This window comes from Dasypus novemcinctus, chromosome 31 (assembly GCF_030445035.2).
Source record: "Dasypus novemcinctus isolate mDasNov1 chromosome 31, mDasNov1.1.hap2, whole genome shotgun sequence".
Lineage (NCBI taxonomy): Eukaryota > Metazoa > Chordata > Mammalia > Cingulata > Dasypodidae > Dasypus > Dasypus novemcinctus.
This window is the reverse complement of record NC_080703.1, coordinates 29,271,690-29,286,376: the sequence shown is the minus strand read 5'-3', so window position 1 is coordinate 29,286,376 and position 14,687 is coordinate 29,271,690. Positions and strand designations below refer to the sequence as shown.

The 14,687-nt window shown below is 35.0% G+C and overlaps 1 protein-coding gene across 1 annotated transcript in view; it reads left to right on the top strand.

Moving 5' to 3' along the window:
* Nucleotides 1-14,205, top strand: part of ZCWPW2 (zinc finger CW-type and PWWP domain containing 2) — a 148,001-nt gene extending 133,796 nt beyond the window's left edge. The window contains 3 exon segments of the mRNA XM_058290656.2: nucleotides 283-350; nucleotides 10,126-10,250; nucleotides 13,606-14,205. Coding sequence (XP_058146639.1) covers nucleotides 283-350; nucleotides 10,126-10,250; nucleotides 13,606-13,767 — 355 coding nt within the window. The 3' untranslated portion in view covers nucleotides 13,768-14,205.
* Nucleotides 14,206-14,687: the final 482 nt, after the last annotated feature.

Genomic DNA, 14,687 nt, shown 5'->3' with positions numbered 1-14,687 from the left:
TATTATCAAATTCTCAATTGTTCTGAATCACAGTTTCTTTATGTATGCAATGAGAGTAGCAATTATTTAATAAGACTTTGAGGGAGGACTACACAAAATAGCCTGTGTAAGGTATTTGGTGTATCACTAGTGCTTTGTACATAGTGCATGCTCAAATCAATGTTAGTCCCTTTTATTTCAGCCAAGGAAAAGTACCTCAATTACCAACGAATATACATGAATGATTATTTAAATATACATGATTGATCTTTGGAAACTAAATCTGTCATATTGTTTTTCTAGGAAAGCTATTTTAAAATGCTCTTTTGAAAGTGTTTGTTCAGATGATGCCTTATCAAAGGAAAACATGGGTATGTGAAGGCCTGTCCCTTCTTTTCATTCTTTTACCTATATCTAATTTCACAGAAACTAGTTGCAGTCCTTTGAAGAAAAAAAATTTGTAAATATATGCATATACAAGAAACCTTAATGAGTCATTTTTGGTACTGATTTGCAGCCAAGGGCTTTTCAATTGTTTTTAGGTTTCTACTCCTGTGAATTAAATTTTCTGTGGAATTGTCATATATATAAATGGAATCACTAATGATACCAGCAGCTGTGGGAGGAAATGCCAACAACGATACATTTCTATCCAGGCCTTTCCATTCCTAACTTATTGGTGTCCTATGGGTGTTTCCTAGGAGAGAGAAAAGGAAGAAAGGCAGGAGCCTGGGGTTTCCAGCAGAATTAATTGCTACTGGTGTTAGGACACAGGATGAATGTGGAATACAGGGAGATTTTTTTTTTCCTCAAAAATTATTTACTCTTTCTACATTTTCAATAGTCTTGAGAAGCAGCAAATGCTTATTTGTGAGCTGGAACCTTGGCAGTCTTGCAAAGAGGTTTCAAAGCCCATTCCACCCCAAGGAATAATTTGGGCCATACTCCTTCTGCCTTTTTAGCCACCCCCAGATCCTATGGCACTGTATTTCAATTGGCTAAATAAGCTGCTCATTTATATTTTCCTTAAAAGGAAGAAAAGCAGGTGGAGAAAGGACAGATAGAATAACCTATAGTAGTCTCTTTGAAGTTCCCTGCCTGGTTATCTTGGGTTTCAGTCCTTAGTTCTTTAGACCTGCCCTGACTCCTTTTATAATTTGGATATATGATATAATACTTTCTTTCAGGCTATAGATAAGGCCACATCTATATGCATATAAATGTGCCTCAATTAAACCAACTCAATTGTCTTTTCTTTTAGTTGCCAAAATTCTTATTTTCTCCACAGAAATTTTTTTTTAAATCCTTTTTTCCTCTCCTAAACCACAAAATTCTGTTGTTTCTCTTTTCAAACCTCTTCTTTCCTACTAGTGTCTTTCCTACTAATTAAGGTGCCTTTTCTGGGTTACCTCATCCCTTTGCCTCATATGATCCTTTGAACTCTTCCTATAGAAAAAAGGTAGAAGTCAGCCTATCCCTGTACCGAGATGCCATTACAAGACTCTAGCACAGCAGCTAAGGGCTCCAGAGTTAGGCATCGTTCACCCCTCCAACTCACACAAGGCTATTGCAAAGAAAACCCTTGCAGCCAGGAGGCATTCATTGACTGGAAATGACTAAGTGACTCTTCTGCATAAATGAATGCATCTTAGTGCTTATCTAGGCAAAGGGAAACCCTTTCAGAAATCTCACATTACTTATGACTCTAGAAGTCCCAAAAGCTCATTGTTAATTATATTTTTAATGTAACATTTTGTGTGATCTATGTATATTTTTTTAAAAAGGCAATAAAAAAATTTGCTAAAGAAAAATGAAGTGATTTTAAGATTTAAAAAAAAACCCAAAAACACCACCTCATTATTAAATAGTTAATCTCATCAATGTTTTACTCCTCCCTCCCATTGTCAACAACTAAAGAGCAGGAACATCTAACCTATTATATTATTTGCAAGAGGTGACTCCCTTCCTGAAAGAGTTGTTCTTTTCAATAATGTTAATCCTCCTCAAGTTTTGTATCTCTCATCTGTATTTCTATGGATCTCTCTATCCAAGTCTCTGATATCTCTAATTTCTTCTTAGCTTTAAGATAGGATGAGCCCTAGACCAAATGATGGAGGAAAGTTATGTCATCTTCTTCCTTAATCCCTGCCCCACTTCTTAGACTATCCTTTTTTACACTCCCTGGTCAAAAGTCTCATCCCTACATTTGCTGTTACTTTAAGGACTTTGTGCTCAATGACTGCTTTTCTCTTCCTTTATTGGCCATCAGAAGGATAGCTAATTAAGTGTAGCTACCTTACATCTCCAAATATCACTTTCTTAACCTGTAAAAAAGAAATGCATTAGAAGTCCTCTGATCCAACAAGGGCACGATCTGTTTCTGGAAATTATATAGAAAAAAAACTTGAAGAATCATTAAATTAAACTATATAGTCCATGACTGTATAAGGATTTGATCTGACATATAACTGTTTGTGTTATATGTGTTCATTTTTTGGAAAATTGCTACCAGGAATATCATCCATTATATTTTTTATTGTCCCTATAACTAGTTTCTTCAGTGTTTAGTGTAAGCCTAATTGTAAGTGCAGTGTGGTGTAAGAAAATTAATCTATGATGACAAAATACTGATAATGATGACACCTGTAGCAATCACCATGTGTCCTCAATGATCTAAGTTCCCTACATATATTAATATGAATGTACTCATAAGCACTATAAAAGGTAGATAAGTTAAGTTCTCTTGTCTGCCTTTATGGTGACGGGGAACTGAGGCATCTAAGAGGTTATATGGCTTTTTCAAGGTTATAGAGCCTCTTAATGTGTGCAGCTCTTCCCTTGTTTGCTGTGAGTATCAGGAAACTAAAAGCTAAATTTATGTTTTGGTTTACCCAGCATTAGTAATTGGTCTGAGAATATTTGAAATTTAATTATTACACTTTTTATAGACTTTGAGATTTTGTCCTTTGTTTTTTGTTTTATTGTAGCACTGTTTTCTGTTGTAAAATAGCTACCTCATTTGGGTGGGGGGATTTGAGGGTGAGGGTAGACAGCCTATAAATAAGAGCTTGAATAAACAAAAGATTGATGTATTACCAGGGGCTAACAATAATCTATTAGCATTCATGATTAAATTAGCAAAGATATTGTCAGCCATCTGGGACAGGTGAGTTTTGAAAAGGAAGGTTAATATAAGAAAGACCTGGATCATGGAGTGAACACTAGAGGAAGCATGAAGACCCTGGGACCTAGGTCTGTGGGTGGGAGAGGTGACAGGGAGAAAGGTGTTACCGGACCAACAGAGACCATCCTCACTCACCTGTTTTTGATTTGGACGTACTTTAACCTCCACACTAAAAGATATGCTTGGCCCTCAAGCTCACGCACACAGCAAGTGTTTGTGAGTGCTTGAAAACAAAATAAAACCAAGTACTTTTTCTTCCTCCTTACTCTCTTGCTCTTTTAGAATGCCTCCAGAATTTAAACATTGAAATGGACCTTCAAATTTATTTAAGATTGTTTTCCTCAAGGCCAGGTTTGAGGCAACCCAACCAATAATCCCTTTACATAAAGGAGTAAACAGCTTCTTTAATCATTTAATAAAGAAGTAGAGAAAAACTCCATAAATATACGTTTGAAAACTATAAGAGTAATGACTGTTATATTGAGACAGTGAGTTATTTCTTATCAGGAATGAAGAAATAATGCTAATTTATTTTACACACATTTATTTTTAAAGAGCTTCAATGTAAGAGATACTTTTCTCTTGGTTTCTTGCTTTTTTTTTTAACTTTCTCTAAGTGATGGACCAGATATATTGCTACCACTTAACTCTCAACAATAAATTGAAACAAAGTGAGACTACAGGATAATCAGCACTGATAGAAGATGACTGGTCATGCAATCAGCAAATTCATTAATCCTTTCTATTTTTGGAAGATATCATTGACCAATTTTGATAAACTAGTTTGTAGATTACAGTAACTGCTGTCTTTTGAGAATTATTTGTGAACTCTATCAGTTTACAACATTAGGATACCTTTTCAGAAAAGCAAACCTTCCATTGCTCTGGAAACAGAATGACATCAGTCAAGTTGGTGTTAGGAACTCTGATTGATTTATGAAGTCACCTGTTATTTTGTCTACCTTTTGATCAAAAGGCAGTATAAATATTTTTCCAGATCATTTGAAGCCAGAGAGCTCACAATGCCATTTGGCAATGACATTCATTATAATAAATTGATTGTGTTTTCACCTAGTCTTAGAAATATAAAGATATTGCATGTCAGTCTTCCTTAACAGCATAGCTCTAAATTCATCTTCTTAACAGTGCATTAAATGTCAGTGTCAATTTCCATAGACTCAGAATGTGAAGTAGGAAAACACAGCATCTGTGATTGGGACTGGGTTTGAGTGTGAAGATAATCACAAGTAGTGATATATTAAATAAAAGTTACTAAATAAAATATCTGTAATAAAGAGGGGTTGATTTCATTAACAAAATTGCTTCAATAACAATATACATTCTTGGTGATGTCATCAACATGGCAATGTAAAGACACCCCCTGAAAAAGCCTCCCCAGAGATTTAGCAACTGGAGAAGGGCTCACAAATGCTGAATCAAAGAAACTGAAAAATTTCAGATAGGAGAATTCTGTCCTGGATCACTGGTCAGTTCCCTTTCCCCTCCCTCTCATTCGGTCCTACACAGCTTGGGAGTTCTAAACAGGCAGTAGCCTAGGTCCCTCCTACCAGAGACACAACTACAGAGGAACTCAGAGCAGTGAATTAGAATCCCACATATAACCAGGCACAGGAACATAAGTCCATAGAGACCCAAGGCAGAACACAAGCCCCTGAGAGTGTTGTATACAAAAGGATCCCTTGGGGGGTGAGCAGAAGAAAGTATACAAAGGAAAGACTGGTGGGAACTGTTCTGCTCTCACTTAATACAGTTTCAATTGGGTGGAGCACCTAAAAGCAAAATGTACTTTTCTAGAGACTCATCTTTCTGGATTGACCTCATTAGGCAACCTGGAGCATGGTGCCCTAAAACTGGAGGCATGAAAGCCTCACAGAAAAGTGAAAAGGGGGGGGGGGGAGGGGGATATAGATTGAACTTCTGTAAGGGTCCCAGAACTGAAAAGTGTAAGGAAAATAGGGCACTGAGTGAGGGACAGAATTTGAACAAATCTTGGAGCTGGGGAGAAAAGTCTGCATAAAAACTAACAGGACAGATCAAGATTCTCATAGAAAGAATAGAGAAAGCTCTCTCCTGGAGGTGAAACAATTGCACAAAAAGTACAATCTTAAAAATTGTACCACAGATTCAGGATTAGATTCAGATGAAGAAGAACTGAGAAAATATGAACAGTTAAAAATGTGCTAGAATTCTAAAGGTATAAAATAAGTTAGACCAAGCATCAAAGAGCCAGAACACAAAGCCAATCAACAATAGAGCCCTAGACAAGAGGAAGAAGTGGACCTACAGAGTTAACTAATCAAGGTTACCAGAAGCCCAGAAATCAGCAAAAAAGTACAAGCCATACTAAAAAAGAGGAAGCTATGGCTCAGTCAAGGGAACAGATTAAAATGTCAGAGGAGACTAAGAATTTGAACAACTACTTAAACAAGTTCAAACAACTCACCTAAATCAATGCAAGGAGATGAAGGAAAATATGGATATAGAGCTAAAGGATATTAAGACAAAGCATGAACATAAAGAAGAATTTGAAAGTATAAAAAGAAACATAACAATTTATGGGGATAAAAGGCAAAATAGAGATTAGAAATACACTACAGGCATACAACAGCAGATTTGAACATGCAGAAGAAAGAATTAGTGAAGTAGAAGACAGGAGAATTGAAATCATACCGTCAGAAAACAGAGAAAAGAATAGGAAAAAAATTGAGCAGTGTCTCAGAGATTTGAGTGACAGCATAAAGTGCACAAATATACACATCATGGGTGTCCCAGAAGGAGAAGAGAACAAGGGCAAAAAGAATATTTGGGGAAATGATGGCTGAAATCTTCCCAACTCTCATGAAAGACTCTGTATGTGTCCAAGAAGTTCCAACATACTCCAAACAGAATTAATCCTAATAGACCTACTCCAAGACATATACTAATCAGAATGTCAAATGCCCAAGATAAAGAGTGAATTCTAAAAGCAGCAAGAGAAAAGTGACTTGTTACATACAAGGGATCCTCAATAAGAATAAATGCTGATTGCTCATCAGAAACCATGGAGACAAGAAGGCAGTGGCATATGTTTAAGGTACTGAAAGAGACAACCTGCCAGCCAAAAATTCTTTTTCTGGCAAAATTGTCCTTCAAATATGAGAAAGAGTTTAAAATATTCACATATAAACAGAAATTGAGAGAGTTTGTCAACAAGAGACCTGCCCTACAAGAACTATTAAAGGGCATCTACAGGCTGAATGGAAAAGGCAGGAGAGTGTTGCTTCGAGGAGAGTGAAGAAATAAAGATCGTCAGTAAGGGTAACTAAAAGGGTAAAAGCAAAACTCAGTAGTACTGTATCCTTAATATACAACTCCTCTTTAATTCATATAAGAATCAGAATATGGTTGAACCAAAAAAGGCCCATTTCCTTATAATGAATGTACAAAATATAATGTGGTGAAGTGAGACAAAAATGACATAAAGAGGGGAAACAGAGAAATAGGAGCAGAGAACATGTGTGCCCTTGAAACTAAAATTGGTATCTTTTCAAATTAGTAGGTTATAGATGTAAGATTGTGTAATGTAAACCCCAAGGTAACTACAAAGAAAGTATTTTAAAAATATACAGAAACAGAAATGAGATAGAGATCAGTCAGATACATCACATAAGATCAAATATACAGAAAAGGAGGTCACAAAAAAGGAAAAGAGAAACAAACAAAAAAGATATGACATATAAAAACTGAAGGACAAAATGGCTGAAGTAAATACTGCCTTTATAGTAATAACACTGAGTGTTAATGGATAAAAATTTCTAATCAAAAGACAAAGAGGAAGCAGATGTGGTTCAAGGAGTGGGCACCCTCCTACCATATGGGAAGTCCCAGGTTTGGTTTCCAGTGCCTCCTAAAGAAGATAAGCAAGACAGCAAGCTGACACAATAGGCTGGTGTGGCGAGCTGATGCAACAAGATGATGCAACCAAGAGATAAAACAAGGAAACACAGAGACACCACAAGTGGGGAGTGGAGGTGGCTCAAGCCATTGGGTGCCTCCCTCCTACATAGGAGGTTGCAGGTTCAGTTCCTGGTGCCTCCTAAAAAGAAGACGAGCACACAACGAATGGACACAGAGAGCTGACAGCGAGTGCAAGCAATGATGGGGTGGGGGGAGAGAAAGAAATAATAAATAAAATACACCTTTAAAAAAAAAAAGGTTAGCAGAATGGATAAAATGGCATGATCCAACTACATGTTAATTGTAGGAGACTCACCTTAGACCCAAAGACACAAATAGGTTGAAAGTGAAAGGATGGAAAAAGGTATTTCATGCAGTTAGTGACGAAAAAGAGCTTGGGTAGCTATACTAATATTGGACAAAGTAGTCTTTAAGTCAAAAACTGTTATTATATAAGAGACAAGGACACTATTAATAAATAAAATTCTCTTTAATAAAAGAGAAGATTTGGGGTCATATATGTTACTAGAATGAAAGTTAGTAGATGAAACATGGGACTGTTTAACACAGTGAAACCCTGTGTTTGATGATGGACTGGAGTTAATAGTACCAATATAAGGATGTTCTTTCATGAATTATTAACAAATGTATGACACTAATACAAAGGGTTAATAGGGTTGTATATGGGAAAAAGACACCTAATGTAAACTGTGCTATAGTTAATAGTACTATTTTCGTATTCTTCCATCAATCGTAAAAAAGGTACCAGACTAAAACAAAGAGTCAACAATAGGGGGCTATGTGGGAACATTGTGTTTTTTACATGACTTTTCTGTAAACCTACAATTTCTCTAATTAAAACAAAATAAAAAATACAAACGTCCTTCTAGAAAATTCTGATATGGTAAACATGAAGTTATAATCATATATTTTTAAAATATACTCCCCAGGTGATTCTTATGTCACCAACTTTTGAATATCACTGTTTTAGAATCTAACAGTTCATACTGTGTTCTTAGGCTTTAGCAATGACTGTAGACCTCAGATCCATCTGGATGCAACTAATATGCAAATTATACTTTCATTAGCTTGTTTTATTTTTTCAACAAAGGTTCTGGTTCTAAGGTATGGAGTTGAATTGCCTAACAGAAAGGATCTTTCCAACTGGGTATTTCTTATTTTGAAAGCAGTTTTCCATGGAGAGAACTTAAGAATGGCTATGAAGAGACGATGGCCTGGAAAGCTTATTAATATATGCTTTATCTTTGAGTCCTTTGCCCTTAGTAGAAACACAATAAATCTTTGTTGATTGAATATAAAATATTCTTGGGGCAAGCAGTAAATATTGATGCAAAAAATTTTTGTAGACAAAACTGTAATGTGAAAAATGCAAATTAAAATTTTTCTGTACTATAGTGACAACCAAGAAAAAGAAACCTTTTTATTTCATAACCTCCTATGACTTTAATAGTATATTTAATAAATAGTATTTTATACATAATTTTAAAATATACTCCTGATAAGTCATTCACAAGAACAAATTATTTACAAAAAAAGATAAGAAAATATGAACACTTTTGACCTGGGGAAGGAAGCAATGCATAAAATCTTTTGCATTAATAATTTGATTTTTCCCCATAAAACATGCTTTGTTTATAGGAATACATGAATGCACATGTATATTAGTACACACATATATACATTGATTTGCATATATCATTTAAAAATTTAAAACATGTTCAACAATTACATTAAAAAGTAGTTTCATTGCTGAGAACCTATCACTGTTATATTCACTGATGATATTTTTAACTCTAAAGTCTATGCCCTGCTTTGGTCTATTTTCATGTTCCATGAACTTTCAGCTGCTCTACCTGCTGTAACCATTCGTGACCTGCCAACTAACAACAGATAATCAGAGGTGGTATGCCAAATTTTTGTAACCAGTGTGGAAGATGACGGGCTGTGTCCTCATGGCCTTATCCTCCAAATGATGTCGGCTTTGGAAGGACTTCTCAAACGCTCCATCTGGCAGTGGTACAGGGCAGCAGGCCACATGTGGCCTCCTTTCCTTGATTTTTTTTTCCAACGTGACCCTAAATCAAATGAATATTTTTCATTTTATTTAAATCAGAAATTCAGATATATATTGTTAATCAGTAGTTGAGGCTACAGAGTTATAGTAGGCTTTTATTTTTTTGGTGGGGACATTGATCCCAGCAAGTTCTCTGAATTACCAAATTTTTGCCTGCTTTTATATTTTTGTCACAGTACCACAGAATAGCTTCTGTAAGTATGGTATTTCTTTTTAAATATCAGATTAGCCACTTAATATGTGTCCACCTTTGGATTAGGAATGGACCAGCCTATATTTAGCCCAGCAACTTGATGAATTCAATTCAATTAATTTATTAAATTAAATTAATTAAATTAATTAGTTACTTTAAAAAGCTTCTCCTTTAAACAGTAGTTGTAATAGTTTATAACAGGTATGGGCAATGTAAGGCCCATGAGTCACCAGCTACCACCTGTTTTTATAAAATTTTATTGGAACATAAAAACATTCATTTGTGGCTATGGTTTGTGCTACAAAAGCAGAACTGTGTAGTTGTAACAGATCGTCTGGCTCAGAAAACCTAGAAAGATTACTCTCTGGCCCTTTACAGAAAAAGTTTGCTGACCCCTGATCTATAACATAATTTAGTTTGGTGTCATTTGCCCCTGATTTAAAAAAATATTCTAGTTAAGCTTTTGGTATTTCAGAGATGCCTTATGGACTACATATAGCAAGAATGTCATATTTTTCAAGAAAGAACTATAAAAGATTCACCTGGAAATTCATAATAATTTTGCATCCAGCAGGATCTATTTGTGAAAACCATATGAAATATTTATTTTTTATCTTGTAGCATTTAGACAATTTTTTTCTTTCTGGGTGGTTAAGATTATGAACTAGATTGAATTAAGATGTAGCATTTTTTACTATACTAATGATGTTTCTTTAGTTGTCTCTGAGACAGAAATTTTACTCAAAGAGCTAGAGCAAATGCTACAGCAAGCACTAGAGCCCACAGCCACACCAGATGAATCTGAAGACAAATGTGGAGAGGAAACAAATACAGGGGAAAAGGTATTATTGATACTTACCATCAGGTCTAACAAGTTTAAACTATTTAAATAGCAGGATTGTTCCTGGTTGTACATTTTAATTACATGGAGAATATTTTTCACTTCTGAAATTTGAGCCTTTGATTATCATAAGGTATTCACTTACCATAAGGTAGTCATTATAAACTAGTAGCCTGTTGAGAAATAAGAACACATCTATCAGTCTTTTGAAAACACATGTGTTTGAGCAGAGATTTTTGTTTTAGATTTTTGGGGTTGGAATGGATAAAGACTTTTTTATCCACTCTTAGCTCACTGTAGCTAAGGGGTGTCTCTACAGCGAGACCTCTTCCCTGCTACAAGTCAGAAGAACGGTCTAGGAAAACCAGCTCACTGGAAAATCTGCCCTGTTGAGTGTCTGAAGCCACTTGCAGAACCTTACCCCTGCCTGCAGAATGAATGGTTCACACTCTGGAAAAACCTCTATATGTTTTTATTATTGCCTGTTATTAAGAAACTGGAGGTAGAATTTTGAGTTGGAATAAGTTTCCCCATTCATATCTAGATTTGTCTTTTTATTTTCTTTGCCAAATATGTTGTGCTCGGAAAGACCATCTGTGCTTACTTTATTTAATGCTTATATATGACACGATAAATTTTAAGGTATTTAACAAACTACTCAGCACATTGGCTCCCTGTCTCTCTGCAAATAAAATGACGTTTTATGGTGCCAGGCCCAGGGAGGTGGTCATTAATACAGAGCAGCAATGTTGTGGGTGTGAGAAATGTAAGTCATAGGGAGCTACTTTCAAAGGCAATGCAGCAACTTCCTAGTTAGCAAGACAGATGGCAGTGAGGAATCATGCATCCTTAAGGTTTCATGCATGCATTCATTCATTTACTCACTCACTTAGAGATACAGTACAGTGTGCCTGGAGGCAAAAGAGCATAATAGTTAGGAGCATTGATACTGAATCATGCAATGCATGGGTCCCCATCCTGATCCTGCCAAGTAGGCCCTGAGTAATCTGTCCAAGTTTCTTATCACCTGCCTCAGAAGGTTGTTTTGAGTATTAAATAAAAAGTTAAGCAGGAAAAGTGCTTTGCATAATAGCTGACATCTACTGTTAGCTATTGTTATAGCTGAGAATTGGCAATGGCAACCAGAAAGAATAAGCACTAAAATCCTCTTACTTCATGTCTCTTTTCCTCCATTGTCAGTTTGAGAACTATCTATCTTCAAGTCTGTCTGTCCTCAGATGCAGAAAAAGATGGATCTGCAAATGGACAGGGTGGTTTATATACTTGAGCAGACTGCCCAATTGCACAATTTCACTCAGAACTTTAACAAGAATCAAGCTGATCTTAAGCACCCCCTTTACTGAGTTGGAAATTCTAAAAAATACACAGAATTTACCATTAAGGATATAAATGTATTAAAAGAACACAAAATTAATATTAAAAACTTGAGCTAGGTTGAAATACATGGAGGTGTTTTTTTGTGTGTGTTTTTTTAATAACTACAATATCAATTTTACCTGAATTTGCATGGATTATAAATGCCATTTTTCAAATTAGAGTTTCATTTTCAGAAGGCTTGTTTTCTATATATGGGTCTTTACTTTTATAGAGCAAGGTCTATACATTGGTGACATACATCATATATACATATAATTAATATACAAATTATTCTTTTTAAGCAAATGTGTATTTTACTTGAATACCATATGATTTTGTGAAATGTTTTTCAGCCTTTTCAGTTTTTCTTTTCAAAAATACAGCCAGGTTGATTTTTATAGTGAAGTCCTGGAGATTTAGGGCCATAGAATTGGCTTCTCTTTGAGCATTATAACAAGTTCCTTCTGATTTTTATTTCATAAGATAAAATACATAGCTTTAATAAATCACCAGGCAGGAGCTTGGTTTTTGTTTTAAATTCTTGCATTATTTTATACTTTCAAAAGGCATTTAGAATTGTAAAAATTAACCATTTTAATTTGCTAGCATGCAGGTGAGTACCTCCTGCTAAATGGATCATGAACCACTCTCCACATTGAGCTTTATAAGTCTGGCATTCATGCCAGATTCAGGATACTTAGAACCTTTTTCATTTTTAGATGAGGAGAGGAACAATGAAACAAACCATCAAAACTGGAGCAATTTCCAGTTTGAAAGTAAAGAAAGTATCTTCAGTGATCACTGAAGTGATCTTCAGTGGTTTCATTATTATTATTTTTTTAGTAGTGAGTTGATAGAATTAATATGTCTTCCAAAGGTAACGCTACTTAAAACTGGAGATGTGCTTTTAAAAGAGATAGCCTTTATAAACATGCCCCAAAGAGTCTCCTGATCTTTTTAAAATCCCAAGCACATTTATTCTCTCAGAAAATATTGTTTGGACTATTTTCAAAGTTGCAAATTTGATATTTTCATCATTCATTTCACCTATGAGATTTCAATTTGATTACTCCAAGCATTTACACCAATGGATGAGAGCAGCAACATGGAAGAAAGCATACGCACATGGGTAATCACACTTATTCCTATTTGTCACTGAAATGCTTTATGAGATTATTTTCCTCAGCAGAATTGCCTTCCTAATTATGTTTCTCTTTGGCTAATATTAACACTGGTTGACATGCCTTGACTTGGCAAGCAATGGGAGGGAATTAAGTTCACATTTTTATAACTCCATCTGAATAATTCACAAATTGGATAATCCATGCACAAATAAAACAGAGCTTACTGAATAATTACTTGTATTAAAAGATACATTTTAGGTATATGAAAATACTGGTATAAACTACATGTGTATTCTTTTTTTCTTGAATTACACGGGAAGTTTACCCTACCTTTAATGAACCTTGAAGTTCTAAATGTCTGTGTATATCTATGTGAGTGTGTTTTTTACCAGTGCCCTTCTGCACTAAACTAAAGCAAACTGTCATTCATAAATAATGCTGCTCCTTATGAGAAAGCGGCCACAGGAAATGTGTCTAAAACACTGTTGATTATTGTTATATTATGTAATATATTATTATATAGTATAGTATTCCCTATAATAATAATTTCAAAAATTAACCAATATAGAGAACTCACACAGAATTAAAATGATCACATTTTTCCAGAGCATATTATTGAAAATAAAAACTTGTAACGATGGGAATAGAGATGGACTGAATGATAAGTTAGTCTTACACAAACACATTGTCTATACATCACTCTCTAGATGGGGATCGTTATTTGACCACCAGCATAAAAGAAAACGTCATCACTGCTGTGGCTTGAGCAGTAACTGGCTGCTCTGTGTAATAAGTAAGCCTGGTTTTCAAGTAAATTTGATGTAGTTCTAATGACTTGTATGGTTATTGTTACAGTTGTCCATATGCAGCACCAAAGCACTTGCAGGCAGTCCGTTTGAAGATCACTGTGAAGAGGACTATCTTCTAATTGATGGAATAAAACTAAAAGCTGGAGAATGTATTGAGACTATAACTAACAAGTTTAAAGAAATAGATGCTTTGATGTCTGAATTTTAGAGTATTATACAGGTTTTCAAAAGTTAATGATAAAAACATTTGCACCTTTATATTCTCCTGAAGTAAAAAACTTGAAAATGTTAAAATAGGTAAACACTGTAACAAAGATGGTATTTGTAATAACTTTTACTGTATATTTTGAGAATGTTCATAGTTTTGACAGCCAATCAAATGGCATTTAAATTAGTTTTACATACTTAGATTTAAGAAACCCTTTGTATTTGCAGATTTTTTCTCACTTAAAGTGGTTTATGAAACTTACTGTACAAACACAGGCTATGCAGTGATTATTTAGACACTCTATTCAAATATGCCTAGCTGGTAAAAAGACTGCCAAAGCTATTATAATTCTTCAAAATAATTCCAATCTAATATACTTAAAGAATGTGTATTTGTAGTGGAATTAAACTATTACAAAATAAAATAATTTTAAAATGATCATATACTAGAATTGGAGCTTTTCTTAAAAAATAAAAATATCAGTTACTTCATATTAGAAACAACAATTTCAGCCATAGTTCCCAAAATTGACTGATAAACAGAGACTCTGGAAGACTTCGGAAGATCAGAATCCTGGGCCCTTCCCCCACTGAATCACTATCTCCAGGCATAAGGATAAGAAAGTGTTATTAAAAATTATATATAGAAGTTATACATGTTTTCTATAAAAATCAAAACTATTGGAAATTAACAAGTGCATCAGGCAATGCTGCTCCCTTACCTTCTCTTCTGAGACCCCATTCCTTAGAAACTGCTATGAACAGTGTTAGTGGGAGTCCTTCCTGATCTTGTTCTATGCACATCAAAATGAGTGTGTGTGCACTCCCATCCCTAGTTCCAGCTTTTGTGCTCTCTCTCTCTGCCTAACTGCCTCTCTGAGGGCAAGGGGTGAGGAAAAAGGCATCCACGCACATAAATAC